This window comes from Triturus cristatus, chromosome 2_2 (assembly GCF_964204655.1).
Source record: "Triturus cristatus chromosome 2_2, aTriCri1.1, whole genome shotgun sequence".
NCBI classification, from domain to species: Eukaryota; Metazoa; Chordata; class Amphibia; order Caudata; family Salamandridae; genus Triturus; species Triturus cristatus.
The window spans coordinates 756,119,263-756,141,070 of record NC_140582.1 but is presented as its reverse complement, the minus strand read 5'-3'; the positions used below and the strand labels follow the sequence as shown (position 1 = coordinate 756,141,070).

The 21,808-nt window shown below is 39.8% G+C and overlaps 1 protein-coding gene across 1 annotated transcript in view; it reads right to left on the bottom strand.

Annotated features, from left to right (window-relative positions):
* MTMR7 (myotubularin related protein 7) overlaps nucleotides 1–21,808 on the bottom strand; it is a 276,881-nt gene that overhangs the window by 82,043 nt on the left and 173,030 nt on the right. The window contains exons 9-11 of the mRNA XM_085642011.1: nucleotides 17,440–17,565; nucleotides 10,536–10,585; nucleotides 5,150–5,350 (exon numbers count right to left, since the gene is read on the bottom strand). Coding sequence (XP_085498137.1) covers nucleotides 5,150–5,350; nucleotides 10,536–10,585; nucleotides 17,440–17,565 — 377 coding nt within the window. The remainder of the gene's footprint in view (nucleotides 1–5,149; nucleotides 5,351–10,535; nucleotides 10,586–17,439; nucleotides 17,566–21,808) is intronic.

Sequence of the window (21,808 nt, the reverse complement as noted above, 5' to 3'; positions counted from 1 at the left end):
GCCGGGCGCCTCTAGTTCAAGCCAACTAGTAGAGTAGAGGAGACTGACACGGCAGACAGAGAACAGGGCTCCATGGTTAACCTCTTAGGTAGCAGCTTCCCAGAGTGCACAGGGTCCCTCTCACATCGGCACTCACCCAGTGAGAGAAACGAAACAAAAGTAAAATGTAGCAAACAACGTGCACTTTGAATGCACCGTGACACTAATTAGAGCCCTGCTGAGAAGATTTTTATGATAAAGTTCCTTTTTATTGAAGTCCAGAGGTTGTGAATTTAGCAAATGTTGCCACCTGCTGGTCAAGACTGGAAATCTTTCAAACTGGCTGACTGTTAAACGTGAGCAAGAGGTTTTCCTTGCACAATATGAATGACACAATAACAATACCTTTTTCCAAACAGTGCTCCTTACTGCTGTTTTGTCTACTCCAAGTGCTGTAACATAACAGCTAGTACTATTATCCATTTTAGTTGAACTTGAATAGCGTCTGTCGGTAGACAGGACAGAACTAATACCTTAATAACTGGAACAAATCATTTATTTGAAAACTGCTATCAGCACACAGGCCACTTCTTCAGAATCTGATGGATGAATGTCAATCCAAAAGCAATCTTTTCCACTAAAAAAAAGTCTTATTTCTAGTGCTTCCATTCATCAGTAATTTCTACTTAAAATAGGTTTTAGCTTTCTGGAAAATGTAGGCGCTGTGGCAAACATATGCTACCATCACTGCAGGCAAGGCCACCGTTTTATTAGGTCGAGCACACAGGGTCTCTCCACCACTGGCACTCATCCAGTGAGTCAAATGTTGCACAGGACATGCACGTCAAATGCACCAAGCCATGTATTAGACTCCTGCTGTGAAGAGTTTTATAATATAGTTCCTTTTTATTGAATTCCATAAGCTGGCGAAGATATGCCAACAAATGAGAGAAACACTTAAAGTTAACATGAACATCTGCGTGAACCACGCTGACCGTCATCAAATAAAAAGAACATCACGAGAAGCGTGTGCAGCAAGAGCGCCAGCCGTGAAGCGTGCACTGAGCATCCCTGAAAAGCACAGATATATAAAAAGAACATTGGGTGCAGCTTGTGCATAAATTAAAAGACCATTGCATCTGTGAAGCATGTGCCACAAGGGAAGTGTTCGATTACATTGAAGCATTTCGACAGTGAATCGGGTGCCACGCTAAGTTGGAAGTGCTGCTCTGAATGTAAAAAACTAAAAGTTCCAAAAATATAATATCTAATGTCACAAGTGGAAGAGGATAAATCCAGCGGTGCTACTCCGTGGAATTAGCAGTTGAGAACAAGGTAGGATAAGCAGGAGCCATTATCCACTTAGATGCAATATTTTTTGAATGACACTGAAAAAAGCCAATCCAAAGCTAGAGGCGGGCTGTAAGCTCACAGACTGAATACAGCATGTCTCGAGAGACAGTGCATGCACTGCCTAGGCTTGACTTAAAAAGGCTTCCTATTGAGGTCACTCTTTTAAGTCATTTGTTTTTAGCAGATCTATTTTCACTGTTCCTAAAGGTGAAGAGTATTTCTTCCTAAAACAGGTAGTACCCATATAGCAGCACTCTTTTTACATCGACAACATGATAATAATTAGACACACGCCAGTAGGTCTGCAATATGAACTTAAAGGGATAGAGAGCTACTATACGATATTAAGTTCCTCTAAGTTAAACTGGCAAAAATAAAATGTATGCACTTTGATTCGTGCAACTATAACTTTGTGTGGGGCTATAACATGAACTAGACAGGTATGGACTATTGCTATCTGGGGCTATTGATTGATGACAGGCTGACTTGGCAACTCCTCTTAAATGTGAAAAAACACAACTAAAGGTACTTTGGACTATTACGAAATTCAGTTCAGCAACTCTATTGTACATTTCTTTGCTTAACCATATTAATAGCATACAACACTAAGCCAGCCCCATGTTTTATTTATAGTGCTGCAATTTATTATTGATAGACTGCTGTGCATGTTATTTGCACTGAGGTGCACGGACGAGTGAGTGATATTTGTATACATTTTCCCTATTAAGAGATTATTAGATTGCTAATGATACAAGTGAATTAGATTTCCTCTATCAAATTAAAACAGAGATGCATTCTGCAATGTTGAGACATTTTTACATAATGCTGTAACTAGATTTAAGTGGATTTAATTAAGCAAAATAGTTTATGGACACTGAATTTTCTAAGTGCTTGCAAAATGTGATATACTATTTTTGTACATTACTCACAACAAATTAAAGTCAAAACATCTGTCTCATGTCCAGGTATTCCAGGACAGCCTGTGTCAAGAATAATCAGAAATATGCTCATCGGATGGCACAGTGTCTTTTATATTGGATGGGGTATTGTTGCCATTCTTGTCAACAAGATACGTGCTTGGAACTTTAATGTATAATCACAAAAGATTGCTGTATAGCAATATACAAGAGAACTTATAAATGAATCCTCAATTTTTACCTTAAAGTGCATTTCATACGCTTTCTGGTCAGTTGTTCCTGCTCATGGACACCCTGGTGGGACTCCTAGTGCCAGGGTGCATCTTGGCCCCACACTCGCCGCAGCTGTCATGGCGGAGGTGTGGTCATCACACTCATAGTGTTGCTTCTCCCCACGAGGCGCATGACACTTTGCTGGTGGGGGCTGTCAGTTTTTTCTGCTTGTGGATAACCTGGTGGGACTCCTAGTCCCAGGGTGCATCTTAGTCCACAAAGAAAGTATACCCAAGATGTTTAAGAAATTTTACACCTTGACTCAGACAGCAGGCACCCCCACCAGATATCACTAAGACGGCAGAACCTGACACCTTGTTGTAACCTGGTTCACTTGACCCGAAGATCATTTGTAGTAACAGGTACTCACCTCTCCAAAGTATAGTGAAGAGGTTCCCAGAGTATTGACAGTGGGGCCTCTGTCTCTCGAATCAGACGTTTACAAGTATATCAGCGACTTTAGAGCGTAAATAGATGCTCTCAGGTCTATGATAGGTGATCTTAATGGGATGGTGAAACAGTGGTTAATAAGGAGAGAGGAGGCCTGTATGCAATCCATGGTAGGCTAACAGCAACCTCATAGCCAAAATACCTGACACACATTAAATTCCAGAGCCCAGAGGGATCCTTCCTGTTTCCCAGAGAGCAGAGTATACTAGTGGAGATAGAATATCTGTTGATGAGCATTCGAGTAGGAGGCACTTAGGCAAATACAACGAGTGCCTTAGGCTGGACTTGGCTAATCGTAACCCTAGAGGATCTGGTCACCTCGAAGAATCCTTGGTCAGAAATGCACCAAGATGGCAACCCCTGGCTCAGAAGTCTCCTGCTTCCTCTGCTCCCCGTGAAATCTATATGGTCAAGGAGCCAAAAATTGTTTCACACCCGTGGTATGAGAGTTAGGATTCACTTAGGAATAAAGCGATCCATTGGATCCGTCACGGGAGAGGCTGTAGGTCAGTGATCAGGGAAGACATCATGCGGGTCAGAGGACGTGTGTTTTCTTATAGTACCACCGATTGTATTGAACTGCTTCTTACGGATGGGAGTCTTGTTGAAAGCTTGGTAGCTCTGGAGGCTAGCTCATGTCCCCTTGTAAGGTCAAAAATTGAATTCAAGTACCAACTGGTAACAAGTTAACTAGCACCTGCCTTCACCCTTCAACAGTTTGTCATGGCCATGCTTCTGCTTTGGGTGAAAATGACTGACTTCAGAGTTGTAATGTTCCATTTGATGTGGAGTCCTTTTAAGTCCTACCTGTTGATGACTCGAGTGTCCCCACGAAAGATAAGTTGCTAGAAAATGGTACTATTAGGGACTGTGTGGGGAGTGTAATTGCCATGGTGGATCAGCCAAGCAGGACCCTGTGGGAATGCAAGGTGCACGTCCAGTCATAGAAACATTGGAAAATTCGTTCAATTCTGGTATCTTATGAAAACATGGTATTGGGTAGCGCAAGTTGGGTTCAGCAATACGTCATGGGGTAGGCTAACAACTGAGTTTATGGTTTTCAAACTGGATAGTTCCCTGGAGAATTAGGTAAATATATCCAGGCACCAAATGGCAGGAAATCTTATATTTTAGGATTGGTACACTTCCTCTGAATTTATTTACAATCATTAGCACCGTAATCCTATGCTATGGTTTCAATACTGCTACTGAATCTGTTGCCCATGTGATGTATGCCTGCCCAGCTTATGCACTCCCAAGAGCGAAACGGCTAACACCTATTTGCAAGCAGCTGTGAACATATATCCATGAAGTAGCCTTGCAAATTTTAAGATCAGATGCTAGACCCCTGTATGCTTGTGGTCTTGCCAAATTCCTAGGGCACATGTGGGGCATTAGGAGAAAAGTGCAAAAGTCTAGAAGGTGCTAATTTTATTATATGATTGATAATTGTATATTTTCACATTTTATCTCCAGATGGTTTTATGGTCTTTTCTCTTTTTAGTATTACTGGCACTCTAAGGATACATTTTTAATGTTGCACATTTGTGGAACTTTTTAATTAGCATATGATTTGTTATTCTTTTAATTGTTATGTGTTTACATTATTTGTTTGGTTATTGAAGATGTGAAAACCTTTATGGCATGTATGCCGAAATAAAGTTATTTAAAGTAACGTATTTCATACTGTACCTCTCTAGAAAGGTTTCTGATGCACAAAATGTCATATTTTAAAGATTAGGATTTGGGAATATTCTTACTCCGGTATCATGGATTGCATTACCTTAAACAAAGATCACTGCATTCCTAAGTCATTACTGTTCGCATGGACTTTAGGCAGAGGCCACGGGAGAATCACAGGAAGCACTAGCAGTTGAATGTCTCCATTTCTACCTCACTGGATGTTTGCTGATCTCAGAGAAGGCTTCACATATTCGAGCCTTTGTATTAATATTGCCTTTAACCTAACCAGAGTGTCTCTCTGTATCAATCAAGAACACGTTATCGATTCATCCACCAACATATTTATAATTTCACAGCATGCTAGCAACAATCAAAGTGCATATGATTAAGCAAAACAGAGTGACATGCAGAGTGGCAACAGTGACATAAGCTCATAGACTTCTTCAAATGTTACATACACAGTATCTACATTATAGTAAGGGACAACATCTTACTTCAGTTCTCTTCTTTCCTTCTGGCTGTTGCACAGAAAGTTTCCAAACTGGCAGGAATAGATGTGGTGTTGAATATGGATTAAAAGTCTTTCGTTAAATTCAAAGGCACAGGGGAACTGTTCCATGAGCTGCCAGACACACTCTATAAACTGGTCAATCACTGGAGAGACTTCCTTAGGATCGCCATCTAAATTTCCATACCTGAAAACATGTATTTAAATATCATAAAATATTTCAATGCTAAGGTGCATGTCCATTACACAACCAGACAAGGTCTCTCAATTTCACAAATATTTAATTCATAAATGTGCATGTGATTTACGTCAGTTTCACATGCCAAGTAATTGTTCAGCACAATATTTTCTCTGGCCATCCCATGTGCACATACATGGATGCATACCTCTTATACTAGTGGAAATCAATTTCTCAGTCAGTTACTAATAATTGGTGAGTTTTTAGAGAGGTGTAATAACAAATGTTTGCATGGCTTCAACCATCCCATGTGCAGAAATACTTTGTACCACTGGGGGTTTAATTAGGTGTTGGAGTATCTCGATACTCAAAGTAGAAGTGGCATGTGAGAAAATAATTGTAGACTAATTGCAATTCCTTTACAATGGAAGTTAATAGCCAACTAGATGCTTGCTGATTCGCAAAGCTCTCCCAATTACTTTTCTGATTAGTAACGTTCCTTGAAACAAGCTCTGAATTTGTATTAACATTTTATTTTACAAAGGTTATAATTTTTATTCTGCATTCATCCCATGAAAACATTCCAAGGGTCTAGTGAACCTGGACAGTTTTTTTTTTTTTTTAAATATTTTGTAAAACATTGCTATATACTGGGGCATCATAAGGTGAAAATCAGCAAAACTACATGTCAATGTTTTCAGAAAAAGGTCTTTAATAGTAATAGTAACAGTGATGATAAACCTGTACTAAAATGTTTCTGGTTAAAAAAGAGCTCCCCTTTTAAATTAAAGTATGCAAATGTTGATGTTTCAATAATTATTTCATCACGTTAGTATGTCAAGAAGGCCCAAATACATATTTTTGTGAATTTCTCAGAGTCCTGATTCTCTTCAATTCTTCTAGTCAGTTTTCGCAACTTAGGTAATGTACGTTTTTCCAGTTTCTCATAATTAATAGTTTGGGTAAGGATAGAGTATAATAATCAAAACAAGATAAAGCTTTAGCTCTTATTTGATCCTCCTACACGGAGATACAGAAAATTACAGATCTAAATTGGGCACCGCCACTCTGTTTGGTAAACACCACAACCTATATTCTTAAAATCTGGACAAGAAGTGGTGAACTGAGAGACAGCCCTGATATCATTCTACATTAGAAGCAGGAAATAGTGCCTGTCACTTTGCAATGTATATAGTGTGTAATTAAATTTCTAAACTATTTTGGGTAAAATGCTACCAAAATATTATAAAGCAAACACAAGGAGATGATGGACGTGATTAATTCATCTCTGTCATATAACAATGCTGTAAACGTTTTTCCATCTTGTAAAATCTTAATACACGATTCTTTGAGTTTTGCCATGACAAATCCTTTAATTTTGGAGGATTTATATGGCTAAATAGATAAATTATTTCTACCAGGTGACCCCTGAATATGCAAAGATATTTCAGCATTTTTCTTTAAATTGAGTATATTGCCTGAAAATTCAGCAGAATCATTAAACATTCCTCCAAACAATGGGAATCTGGTATATAGTAATTAGAAGATTGCTCTGCAAATAGAGGCTAGCAAGACTTTTTAAAACTTCCCTCACATCGTACTTCCCCATATTAGTTGTGGTAAGAGTTTATGAAAAAGGTGTGCCTCTTGTAATTAAAAAAGGGGTGGATAATTCCCTGGTGCCCTTCAGCAATTAGTTTATTCATCCTTTAAGCCAAGATTTCTGTTTTGTAAATGTTATCAACTACTATCCAGGTCTGATAACATTTCCTGTAGTAAATGCTTAGTCTAAGATGTTGTACTGGCATAGTTCAGAACAGAATTAATTATATTGGTTAATTTGTAGGTGGCAACATTTAATCAACCCATTACGTTTATTTTCCCAAATACAAAATCAGTCTAAAATGTTAGGTTATATCACAACTAATTTCAGAATTATTAATGCTTGTACAGGACTAGTTCTTGTCAGGTTTTACAATACATTTTCTATATTCATCCCTTTATTTCCCCCTCTTTAATAAACCTCCCTTTAGAATTACAGTTTCTAGACCATCTAGGAGACACCTTCTTGCTCCCCCCCCCATTCTTCCCTCTTGGAACCTAATAACACCACGATGCAAGTCTTCTTTTCAATTTTGACAGCAGATCAAGGGAAACCCATTTGCCTTACTGTTACCAGATCATTACATATACCCTGATGCGCATTTACACTTTCCTGACTTTCTCATGTCTGTCCAATCTGTACTTCATTCATGGTTTTCCTACTGCCCTTCTTATGCTCTCGGGTTTATTTAGTCCTTTCCTTTCAGGTGCACTGCTGTAGTATTCATTATTGAGGAAAAAATATGAATTACAGCCCCAGACTAATTGCTCACACCTAGTTCTCTGCCTGAGTTGTTCTCCTCCGAGTGGTCTAAGTAGATTCCATATGAAATTGTTACTCTCACACTAATCATATCAACTGAGACATTTTATCAAACCTGGTCTTTTTGCTACTCGGTTTTAAATCAAATTTCTGATCTTATGCAGATTATCAATTATTTCAGTTCAAGCTCTTCCCATGGTAGTCTAGAACTACAGCTGAATACTATGCCGTACTATGGATCTTTTTGTTTCTAAAATCCAGTCCTGATGCTACAGCTACTCCAGTTTCCAAAAATCTGTCTTGGTGCCATTGCTCCTTCACTTTCTTAGTTCCTGCCCTGGTGCTATAGCTACTCATGCTTGTGAATCCTTGTGCAGATGTCTAGTTTACAGTGCACATTTGTATACAGATTCTTTTTTTCTGTAATTGAGAGCTTCGTGTTCTTTGCTCTAGTCACTCTCTGCTTCGCACTTGCTAATTTATGTCTATCTGCTGTTTCTTTATGGACGCTTCCTTTGTTCCATATGTCCAAGGAATCCAGGCCTGCTTTTCCCAAATCAACTTTTCCTACACTCTGTGCCCATTGATCTGGCCCCTTTGATCTCTTTTAAAACATTATAGTTATCAGTTGGCGATTAGGAGTTGAGACTTGGGGCTTCATAAACCAAGACTCACCTTCAGCGCTCTTCTTCAGTAAGGGAACAAGCATTTACAAAGACAGTAGGGTTAAGAATGTGTTTAGTACATGCAGGGCAGATTGTGGCCTGAAGTAGATCTCGTTGGATCTCACATCAATTCTCTTCTCAGATACATACAGGAACTCAAACACACAGTTACGCAGACAAAACACACATACAATCACACAGTCAAATAGATCAGTCACAGACAATCACCAACAATACATATAGGTAGTAATAAAGGGAGGGGCAGGTAGATGCACAAAAAGGGGGCTGTGGTGACCCAGGCTTCATACCTTCTTCATTACTAGCACCTCTGCATAAAAAAAATGATTCCAGGAAGTAAAAAGAGGAGAGTTTCAACATGCATGTAATATTTGGCCTCCCTTTGGATGTACAACTTCAAATGGGTTCCATCCAATCCTTGCTCTCTTTGAAATGATTGCCTGCACATAAGAATATAGTGTGCCCTGCATGCCCTTTCCTTTACTTTACGTTGCTGGTAATTCAGGACCTGCCTATCTGTATGTATGTATGCATGTATGTAATATAAAAAGTACATACATAGCAAGGAAAGGTGTGCTTACAATTTGGGTAATGGACCGCAATATTACATACAAGGGATTCGGAGGACCTACTCATACTGCATTCTGCATGCACTAACGTTATCAAGTTTCTATCACAGAAAGACCTATAGTATTTATACTATGGACACTGGTACTTATTTATGTTTTCCTCCTCCTAAAGGTATTAATGTGTTTACTTTTACTGTTATGCAAGATCATTAAAAAACAGAAATAGGAATTATTTTACTATATCTGTTTCAGTCTTATTGCAATTTGCTAAAACGTAAGAGGTGCTGAACCACTTACAAGTAATGTCTTGTTTCATTTAGGCCACACATCGGTACGTACATATGATTATATTGGGTTTGGCCATAAAATTGATTATTTAATGGTAAAATACAACTTTCTAGCTTCCTTCTAGTACCCACCTCTTTAACTAACCTAGATAGGACCTTTCAATATCAAAGTTAGCCTGACAGACAGTTGTTTTAAAAAGTGTTGGGCAGGATTGTCAGATAAGACGAACGTAATAAACAAATCCCAAAAATTGTTTTTAAGGCTGCACACAGAATCAATATATAACACTACCATCAGTCCTCATAGTCCTCAGCCAATCCCTCTTGGTGTGCAGTACACACTGGCATCTCTGCAAAGTTATGGTAAGTGTTATATTGGAGAGAGCTATTATAGTCTCCTGACCTTAGGTTGTGCAAGTAACGTGAAAATCTGAAAATCTGGATATAGATTTATGCAACTCAAGTTGGGTTTGTAGGCCCATGCCAAAATTAAGTTCTTTCCAATCCTTCTGCCCGGCCACTACCACTTGGTATATCTATCATGCCCCTCCCAACCCCCCCACTTAGCCCAACAAAAAAGGTTCCCGGAATAAGGCTCATAAACGGATGGGTGCAAGGAAACATGGCGCCATGAGCGGCTCCTTACAGCCTATCAGATTCCATGCCTGGATTAAAACTTAGATTTTTGTACCAATTTACAAGTCTATCTAGACAGATATACATTTTGTTTCTTAAAGTGAGCAAAACCGTTTAACAAATTTATACTAATGCAATCAAGGGGGCAATTAACCATCTTCATGCCCGACTTCAGAATTTGTTGTTGCACAGAGCAAAATTCCTTGGAAATTATAAAGTAAAATGAACTGTATAACTGTTCTCCAGCTGCAAAACAATCTGCACAACACTTTCTGTGATAAAACTTACATGTATGTATACCTTATGTAGAATCTTTCATGTACGTTTCTGAAACTGAGCCGAAGTTAGAATTTTTCATTACATGATTCCTATGCTTATTAGAGCTTCAATTTTATTTCCTGAGCAATTCATCAAAGGAAAAGCCTCACCTTTTACCAGGAAGTAAATATTATGGAGATAAACAATCCAAATTTTGTTTCCTGTAAATATGTTGCAGTAAACATGTGGATTCCTCGGCAACATCATTAAGGATTTGGAAGAGGCCAAAAACATTGTCGAAAATGATATAGTAGAAGCAATTGCATATGTGCCACGACATGCTACTAATGAGAGAAAAAGCTAATATTCTTGGTTGCCTGGGACTAAAACCCTTACCTGTGATTAAACTTGTGACCAAAGGAAATCCAATCTTTTTCAATCAGTACCTGGTGGAATAAAATACAAAAGAAAGCCTAAATACAATGATTAACAGAATGATGACGCTATGTAACATTTACAATGGGAGGTCTTTACCACGCAGGATGTTACAACGCAAGTCTGTACCACACCGAACTTTGTCATGCACTTAACAATGCTAGACTTTACCACACAAATAAGTGTTTTCATTTGAAAGTTTTATGGAAGGGCTGTTTTAATGTTAAGGTGCTGGTAGTTAAAAAGGAAGGTAAGGGGATTATAGGGTTCAGGGGTGGGTAGTGTTAAATGGAGTGAAGGGGGTTTTAGGGTTCAGGGCCAGGTAGTTGCAAAGGGGGGGGGGGTCAAAGAGTTTTTTTTCTATTTTTATTCTTTTAGTTTAGTCACAGACAGTGCTAAACGGAAGGGAAAGGAGTTTAAAAGTAGGTGTGATTGGGTGGCATTCTCCAAAACAGAAAAAGGAAAAACAATATCAAACAAAAGGGGGACATTAAGCAGTAACACCCCCCCCAAATATAGGGGGATTGGGTGGACCAAGTGTGTATATATTATATATATATATATATATATATATATATATATATATATTCACTGAAAAAACCATAGGTTTCACACATGTTATAGTTAGCGGAAATTTTACTGATAAAAAACCAATGAAATTCCCCCGTTATAGTTAGTGCAGGCAACTATAACTCACGCGACCGCAATCCTCTGCTGATGCTAATACTGTATTTAGACACTTATTTGCCCATGTCTTCTTCCATACATTTTTAGCTATACATATATTACAAATATTTTTTTTTCATAAAGACACATATGTCATCAGCAGAAGATTGCGGTCGCGTGAGTTATAGTTGCCTGCACTAACTATAACGGGGGAATTTCATTGGTTTTTTATCAGTAAAATTTCCGCTAACTATAACATGTGTGAAACCTATGGTTTTTTCAGTGAATTTGCAAGGTTTTTTAAATGCTAATTCCTAACTATAACGTGTGTGAAACCTATGGTTTTTTCAGTGAATTTGTACGGTTTTTTAAATGCTAAGTTACTTTACGCCATTCGTGGCGTGCGCGCCCACTTAACGCAGTTCGTTCCGTGCGCGCACGGTGCGCTTCGCGCACCGTGCGCGCACAGTGAGCACGCGGTGCGCTTCGCGCACCGCGCGCCCACTTTACGCAGTTAGTGCCGTGCACGCACGGTGGGCACGCGGTGCGATGACAAAGCAAGAAAGCACGTCAACAAATCTGTTTCTGCTTTCCTCCGTGACTATGGTATGGGTGCCATTTACCACAACAACTTGCGTTATGACATGCAAGACCTTTATAGAGGAGAGGGTGTGCACTTCAATGATGAAGGGAACAGAGTCTTCCTCTTGAACCTTAGACTCTGCATCGGTACTTACTTGTAGGTACCACTAAAAAATCATTTCATAAACACAACGGCTCTTTTTAGAGCCCCCTAATATCTAAACACTTAAATCTGATTTTCATTTTTTTTTTTTTTTTTTCTACCGTACGCTTACCGTAAGCTTACCGTACGCGTACCCCGTGATTTTTTTTAAAATCAATAAATGTTTTTTTTGTACTTTTCTGTCCTTCTTTGACCCCCTTACAAATGTTAGGGGGTCTGTAACTATCCTCATTGCCCCCTTTCCTTGTTTTCACTCTTTTTTTTCAGAGTGAAATACACAAAATGGCGGCCGCCGCTTCCTGGTTTCGGCCGATTCGAATGTTTACTAAGATCTAAGAGCCAATCAGAATCGCGCTCGCGCACGCCACCGTACGCTTACCGTAAGCGTACGGTAAGCGTACCGTAAGCGGGCTCAGATATATATATTGATTTAAAGGCTATTTTCTCAGAATCTACTGAACAGATTTACACCAAACCTACAAAAGGCACTTCCTTGACCTAGGGACTACCTCTCTGCCAAATTTTGAGTAATTCTGTTCAGCCGTTCGGGCTGTAGCTCGTTCTAAAGGTCCTATGGAAAAATGCATGGGAAAAACGCGTTTTGGGACCCCCCTTTTATCTCAACCCCCGCTTAACGGATCCCCCCGAGACTTTCAGGGTAGGAGCGGAGCGTAGCGCCCCACCTATTTTGAGAAATTCGCGAGGATTCGTCGACCGGCGCCAAAGTTATTCAAAATAGAATGTTGAGGTTTTCCTATGGAAACGTGGTCCTAACTATAACTACCTACTGGCGACCGCCAGTAGGTAATATATATATATATACACACACACACACACATACACACACACACAAACACATATACACACATACACGTCACAGGTAGGTGAAATGTAGTGTTTTAAACTCTATGAACCACTGAAACCCACCAGTTATAGTTAACAGAAGTAACTATTACTTGTGCGCCCACCATGCAGTGTTGTCATGAATGTCACATAGAGCAAGTCATGAATGATGTAATACCCGAGTTCAAAAGCAATGTATGTCAAGGGCACGAGTTATACTTATACATATATCTGACTGTGTGCTCTGTAAAGTATTGGGGTAGATATAAGCATTCCCTTCGGTTTCCTATGTTTTTTTCTACAAAAACAGCACCACTTAAGTTGGAGGAATTCCAGTAAAACCTAGGGTACACATGATGGAATGCTCTGTTTCTTTCATTACCTGAAAAAGATCCACTAAATGTCATTATGCAAGTAACTGTGTACCCATTTGAAAATCATCTAACAATAAAGCACATGATGTATGCAGCATGTTTTTTCATTTCCCTTACTGATTTATTTACCAAAAAGCTGGTCATTTATACATTCAGGGCCAGAAGGAGTCATATAGCTGCAGAAAGCGAGCTGCCCGACTCATTTCTAGAAGAAGGAAGATTTATACATTCGGAAGGGCAAGTAACAATGGCGCGTCATATTTATGAAGTGTGGTTTGTAAAAAAATGGCAAAGATGTCTGACTGGATCTACATACTTGGCATCAATATTGGATTCACTGCTCCAAAATGACAAAATAGTTTAAAAATGCCTGTTAAGTTCAATTGCTAATAAACAAAGATTGATATTTTCAATAGTCAGCAAACATTTTAGCAATAATGTTGACCCATTTAAAGTGTTCCTCTTAAATGGACATAGGCTGACAGTTACTTTTCTCAAACATTGTCAAACACTGATTCCGCCATTTTACACTTCTAAACAATACAATTTACACCTTCTTACATAGCCAACCCTAATATCCGATTAGAAATATCCTTTATCTAATCAGAAATAACAGCTTTACCCTGAGGTTCTACCTTGCATATGTTTTGTGTACCAACGTGTCCGAGATCTAAATAATTTATTTCAGAAATACAGAATCATAAGAGAAGCTCGTACAGTTTTGTATGACAAGTTACACAAGGGAGTAGCCGAAAAATTTAAATACTCCCCACTTGGAACCAACGCTCTGATGGCACCAAGCAAGCAAAGCAAGTGAGCCTCAATCTCTCTAGAAGAGCTACCTGTTCTCTTCCATCCAAGCATCCATCCATCATTCCACCCTTCCATCTACCCGTTGATATCCTCTATTTCACCTTTACATTCTGTCATCTATTTGTTCTTTCGTCCATCATTCAATCTTTCACCATTCAATCTATCCATTGGCCATTTCATCCACTCATTCATCATCAATCCATCAGCATTTGTATGGCGCGGCACGGTCACGCCTGGGGGTATCTGGGTGCTAAGGGTGCATGGCCTCCATCGAAAAGCCAGGTCTAGAGGAAATGGTGGGAAGAGGGACGAAACGAGCTGAAAAAGAATAACAGAGGGCAGAAAAACAAGCAAGCAGAAAAGGCAGTGCAGAGGACAGAAAAACAAGCAGAAAAGGCTTGAGGGCAGAAAAAGTAACTTAAAAGGCAAAAAAAGAAATGATCAGAAAATGCACAACAGAGGGCAGAAAAAAAGAGCAGACAAGGCAAAACAGACCAGAAAAAGCAAAACCGAGGGAAGAAAAATGAGCAGGAAAGGCAAAACAGAGGGCAGAAAGACGAGCTGAAAAAGGCATAACGGATGGCAGGAAAACTAACCTAAAAGGCAAAATAGAACAAGAAACGAGTAGGGGAAGCCCAAACAGGGCAGCAGGTAGACAGGCAGCAGAGGTTAGAGGACTGCGGGCAAGTGTGACAGAAGAGATGTCACAGGAGGAGCTGGCACACGGACCTGCTCAATGGGATCTCCCTATGGCCTCAATTGAGGAGGTTCTGGGAGGAGGGCAGAGCACTGGGGTGACAGCAGGAGGGAAATGGTAGGAGGAGGGAAGAAATTAGCATGAAAGGGCAAACAGAGGGCAGAAAAACAAGTAGGAAGGGCAGAAAAATGAGCAGAAAAGGCAAATCAGAGCAAGAAACTAACAAAGGAGGCACAAACTGAGTGCAGCAGATAGGCAGCAGAGGGTAGCGGACTGCGGGCAAGCTGGACAGGAGAACTGTTGTAGGGGGGAGCTGGCACGAGGACTATGCATACATCCATCCATTCACCCGTATAGCCATCATTTGACCTAGCCATCCATCAATACAGCTTTTCACCTATCAATTGAACCTTTTGTCCATCCATTCATCCATCCTCTCAGATTTCAATTTACTTTGCCATTCAACCATCCACTCAGATTTCTATTTACTCTACTACCCTTTCACGCTCCGATCCATCCATCGATCCATCTTCTTTTTGATTTTCATTTACTCTGCCATCCTTTCAATGACCCATCCATCCTTTTCATCTCAAAGTTCTATTTACTCTGCAATACCTTCATCCATCTATCCCGCTCAGATTTTCATTCACTCTACCATCCATCCATCCAGCTTCTCAGATTTCCACTTACTCAGCCATCCTCTCAGATTTCCATTTACTATGCCATCCATCAATCCATTTTCATTAGATTTTCATTTATTTCGCCATCCTTTCACCCACCCATCCAGCTATCCTCTCAGATATCCACTTGCTCTGCCATCCTTTAACCCACTCATTTACCCATCCTCTCAGATTCCAATTTACTCTTCTAACCTTTCACACTTTGATCCATCCATCCATTCATCCATACTCTCCGATTTCTATTTACTCTGCCATCCTTTCACCCATCCATCCATTGTCTCATATTTCTTACTTTGCCGTACTTCCATCCATACTGAGTTTTCTATTCACTCTACCATCCTTTTACCCATCTATCCATCCATCCTCTTAGATTTTCATTTACTATGCAATCTTTTCACCCAACCAACCATCCATCCATCTTCTCAAATTCCCATTTACTCTGTCATCCATTCATGCCCATCAAGCCATCCTCTGAGTTTTCCATTCATTCTACCATCCTTTTGCCTACCCATCATCCTCTTAGATTTTCATTTACAATGCTATCTTTTCACCCAACCAAACATGCATCCTCTTAAATTCCGATTTACTCTTTCATCCTTTCACTGATACCATCCATCCATCCTCTCAGATTTCCATTTACTTTGCCAGTCATCCACCCATCCGGCAACCACCCATCCTTTTAGATTTTCATTTACTCTGCCACATTCTCACTCAACCACCCATTCTTCCTCTCAATTTTCCATTTACTCTCTGGCATCCTTTCACCCATACCGATACATCCTCTCAGATTTCCATTCACTCTGCCATCCTTTCATTCCCCATCTATCCATTGTCTCACTCGTCCTTTCACCCACCCATCTTTTTACCTGCTCATCCTCTCACCCACTCATCCTTTAACCAACCCATCCATCCTCTTACCCACCCATCCTTTAAACCGCCCATCCATCCATCTATCCTTTAACCCACCCATTCATTCTTCCACCCACTCATCCTTTAATTCACCATCCGTCCTTTCACCCCATCCTTTTCCCACCCATTATTTTACCCACTCACATACTTTCAACCACTCATCCTTTCATTCCCAATTCTTTTGCCCACTCATCCATACTTTCTCCCACTTATGAATTTACTCGATCATTCTTCGTCCCCTTCTCTATAAGGCCATACTTCTTGTGTAAATTATGAGCTTTATCTACAAAATTGCACGTCTTCTTCAAAAAATATCCCTGTCCCACTTGTCCATTTCTTATCTAGTTCTACATTTCACTGCACGCAAATGTGCCTCCTATAAAAGTGTACAAGCTATGTGAACTATTACAATGGTGCAGTCTGTAAAACTGAGGACAGGTGTTACTCTTATGGATTTCAATCAAGAGTGGTGTTTGCTTGTATCCCCTTCTGGCATCACTTCCGCACCCAGCTGACAGGAAGTGAAGCCAGATGTGATGCTGGAGAACTGTGTGCTCGTTTGAAGACAATTATTGATTCAGGGAAGAAACATGGCTTCTGATTCGTTACTAGGTTGTTAGTCCATCCTTAGTACCACCTTGTCTTCATTTGTAACCTCCCACGAGGACTGGCCCTTTTACTTCTGTTACACAGTATGTCTTATTTAGTTTATAAGCACTATTTTCTTTAATGCTTTTCTCATACTGCAGGCAGAACATGCTTTCCTGCAACATTCAGCTCGCCATTCACACGCCTTCAGTTTCCAAGCAGCCAGGGACAATGGCGGCCGCTTCTTTGAAATGAATTAGGTCTCGCATTTACAAGAGTTTCATTTATTGCCATTGTAAATGTATCAAAACAGATTAATAGAAGGCATTGTCATTTACAATGCCAATAGCTTAAACTCTCGCAAATGTCAGACCTATTGCATTGTAAATGCTTGTTTACTGATGCATCAACTGAAACTTTTGTACTGTGAAGATGGTTTGTTTTTCTTGTAGCTGTAAATCTGGGGTGCAATGTGCTCAATGGTACAATTAAATATATCATGCATACTCCTTAAACCTGTGTACGTTTTGTCAAATCCAAATCTGCTTACCATGAAACCCTTCAAGGTTCTGTAGTGTGGGTCCAGCAGCAGGCCTGCTACGGAGCACACCTGCGCGGTTCTGTCCCAGCCGTCCGAGCAATGCACCAGGACACTGGTCCCTTCCTCTGCCACTGCCTGAGGAGCAAAGAGAACTCGTTATAAAGTAAAAATCACCGTCAGAAACAGGTGCGCGTTGCTACTGGATTGACTTCTCCATCGGGGTGGGTTTGAAAAGTGAAAGACAACTCAAGCTTGAACAAATGAGTTGATAACCTGAGAAACAAGAAACAATTTAACATGGTAAAACACATGGCGACTGATGTGCTAAAGTGTTGCCTCTGTGTGGATGTACTAAACTTCCCTTTCCAACTGGGTGTCACTTGAGACTAACTGACAAGTGGCATAAGAAATATAAGAGGGAAGCACATACTAGAACAAGCATTTACAATGCAACAGGTCTCGCATTTGTAAATTTTAGAGCTATCGTACACTAAAACTACGGACCCAAATCACTCCATTCCAATGCTCGCAAGACTCCAAGATTACATCAGGTGTGATAATGTAATGTCAGCACGTATTTGTTATCTTAGCTCATCCTGCTATCCTTACACACTTGGAATATAATGTGACATTTATTCAGAATTAATAAGGGCAGAAGTTACAACTAAAAAAACTGCCTGCAGCACTGAGCCCATATACACTATAAGACGAGCATATTTTCAAATACAAATGCTGAGTTTTAAGCACGACGGCGTGCTTGTCTACAAAATCAGGAATTTTCACGCTCGCTGCTAACATCAGCTGCAATAGTAATTACGACCCAAATCACTCCATTCCAATGCTCGCAAAACTCGCAGATTACATCAGGTGTGATAATATAATGTCAGCACGTAATTGTTATCTCAGCTCATCCTGCTATCCTTACATACTTGGAATATAATGTGACATTTATTGAGAATTAATAAGGGCAGAAGTTACAATTAAAAAAACTGCCTGCAGCACTGAGCCCATATACACTATAAGACAAACATATTTTCAAATACAAATGCTGAGTTTTAAGCACGACGGCCTGCTTGTCTACAAAATCAGAAATGTTCACGCTCGCTGCTAACATCAGCTGCGATAGTAATTACGAGCCAAATCACTCCATTCCAATGCCGCAAAATAAAGACAGCTAAACCCTTCTAGTAAAATAAATACAACGACCTAAATAGCAGTACAACTCTTCCCGAAAAATAAATTAAAACAAAATAAATAGCAGAAATGGACCATCGTACACTAAAACTACGGACCGAAATCACTCCATTGCAATGCTCGCAAAACTCCAAGATTACACCAGGTGTGATAGTATAATGTCAGCACGTAATTGTTATCTCAGCTCATCCTGCTATCCTTACACACTTGGAATATAATGTGACATTTATTGAGAATTAATAAGGGCAGAAGTTACAACTAAAAAAAATGCCTGCAGCACTGAGCCCATATACACTATAAGACAAGCATAGTTTCAAATACAAATGTTTAGTTTTATGCACGACGGCGTGCTTGTCTACAAAATGATGAATTTTCACGCTCACTGCTAACATCAGCTGCGATAGTATAGTTACAGCACGAAATTGTAACATGAAATCATCCTGCCGTCTTTACATACTTAGAACATGGGATGAGATTCGAGAGGGATTAATAAAGTTAGAGCTTGCAAGTATAAAACACCCGAAAACAGTGAGCCCATGTGGTTACAACAACAAAACAGCACCAAAGGCTAAAGTGATGTTCCTTATAACACGAGCACAGTTGTAAATAAGAAACGTTTGTTTTGGGCAAATGTATACCATTTTACACATCAACACGCTTCATGCTCGCTGCTGATATCAAGTATGGTCGTATATTTACGGGACTTCATTCACACATCAAATCATCCTGTTATCCTTACGAAGTCAGTACATGGTGTGCCATTTGTTATATATTCATAAAGGCACAAGGCACAACTATAAAAGAGCCTGAAGCATTGCGCCCATGTACACTATTATTCAAGGGTTTCCTACCCGCATCCACGCTAGGCGCACACAGCCACTTCGCAGTGCCCTTCAATTGGGAATAAAGTGTGAAAAGGGTAAAAAAATCGGAAGACAGAAAGTCTGGTATGGTGTCAAGCGTCAACTTGTTTGTGACAGCTGAGAACCGAAACCAGGCCAAGATAATGAAGTACATTAAGATGGGCAGTATAGATTGTAATCTCTTCGTTCCCAGCTTCAAAGACATGCAAATGAAGACACAGAGTGATGCGAAAGGTATTTTCCATTCCAATGCCGCAAAGTGAAGACAGCCAAACTCCCGGGAAAATAAATAAAAATAAACCCAAAAGCAGAAACGGACCATCGTACACTAAAATTACGACCCAAATCACTCCATTCCAATGCCGCAAAATAAAGACAGCTAAACCCTTCCAGTAAAATAAATACAACGACCTGAATAGCAGTACAACTCTTCCGGAAAAATAAATTAAAACAAAATAAATAGCAGAAACGGACCATCGCACACTAAAACTACGGACCCAAATCACTCCATTCCAATGCTCGCAAGACTCGCAGATTACAGCAGGTGTGATAGTGTAATGTCAGCACGTAATTGTGATCTCAGCTCATCCTGCTATCCTTACACACTTGGAATATAATGTGACATTTATTTCAAATTAATAAGAGCACAAGTTACAACTAAAAAAACTGCCTGCAGCATTGAGCCCATATACACTATAAGACGAGCATATTTTCAAATACAAATGCTGCGTTTTAAGCACGACGGCGTGCTTGTCTACAAAATCAGGAATTTTCACGCTCGCTGCTAACATCAGCTGCGATAGTAATTACGACCCAAATCACTCCATTCCAATGCTCGCAAATCTCGCAGATTACATCAGGTGTGATAGTATAATGTCAGCTCGTAATTGTTATCTCAGCTCATCCTGCTATCCTTACACACTTGGAATATAATGTGACATTTATTGAGAATTAATAAGGGCACAAGTTACAACTAAAAAAAACTGCCTGCAGCACTGAGCCCATATACACTATAAGACGAGCATATTCCCAAATACAAATGCTGAGTTTTAAGCACGACGCCGTGCTTGTCTACAAAATCAGGAATTTTCACGCTCGCTGCTAACATCAGCTGCAATAGTAATTACGACCCAAATAACTCTATTCCAATGCTCGCAAAACTCGCAGATTACATCAGGTGTGATAGTATAATGTCAGCACGTAATTGTTATCTCAGCTCATCCTGCTATCCTTACACACTTGGAATATAATGTGACATTTATTGAGAATTAATAAGGGCAGAAGTTACAATTAAAAAAACTGCCTGCAGCACTGAGCCCATATACACTATAAGACAAACATATTTTCAAATACAAATGCTGAGTTTTAAGCACGACGGCGTGCTTGTCTACAAAATCACGAATTTTCACGCTCGCTGCTAACATCAGCTGCGATAGTAATTACGACCCAAATCACTCCATTCCAATGCTCGCAAAACTCGCAGATTACATCAGGTGTGATAGTATAATGTCAGCACGTAATTGTTATCTCAGCTCATCCTGCTATCCTTACACACTTTGAATATAATGTGACATTTATTGAGAATTAATAAGGGCAGAAGTTACAACTAAAAAAAATGCCTGCAGCACTGAGCCCATATACACTATAAGACAAGCATAGTTTCAAATACAAATGTTTAGTTTTATGCACGACGGCGTGCTTGTCTACAAAATGATAAATTTTCACGCTCACTGCTAACATCAGCTGCGATAGTATAGTTACAGCACGAAATTGTAACATGAAATCATCCTGCCGTCTTTACATACTTAGAACATGGGATGAGATTCGAGAGGGATTAATAAAGTTAGAGCTTGCAAGTATAAAACACCCGAAAACAGTGAGCCCATGTGGTTACAACAACAAAACAGCACCAAAGGCTAAACTGATGTTCCTTATAACACGAGAACAGTTGTAAATAAGAAACGTTTGTTTTGGGCAAATGTATACCATTTTACACATCAACACGCTTCAGGCTCGCTGCTGATATCAAGTATGATCGTATATTTACGGGACTTCATTCACACATCAAATCATCCTGCTATCCTTACGAAGTCAGTACATGGTGTGCCATTTGTTATATATTCATAAAGGCACAAGGCACAACTATAAAAGAGCCTGAAGCATTGCGCCCATGTACACTATTATTCAAGGGTTTCCTACCCGCATCCACGCTACGCGCACACAGCCACTTCGCAGTGCCCTTCAATTGGGAATAATGTGTGAAAAGGGTAAAAAAATCGGAAGACAGAAAGTCTGGTATGGTGTCAAGCGTCAACTTGTTT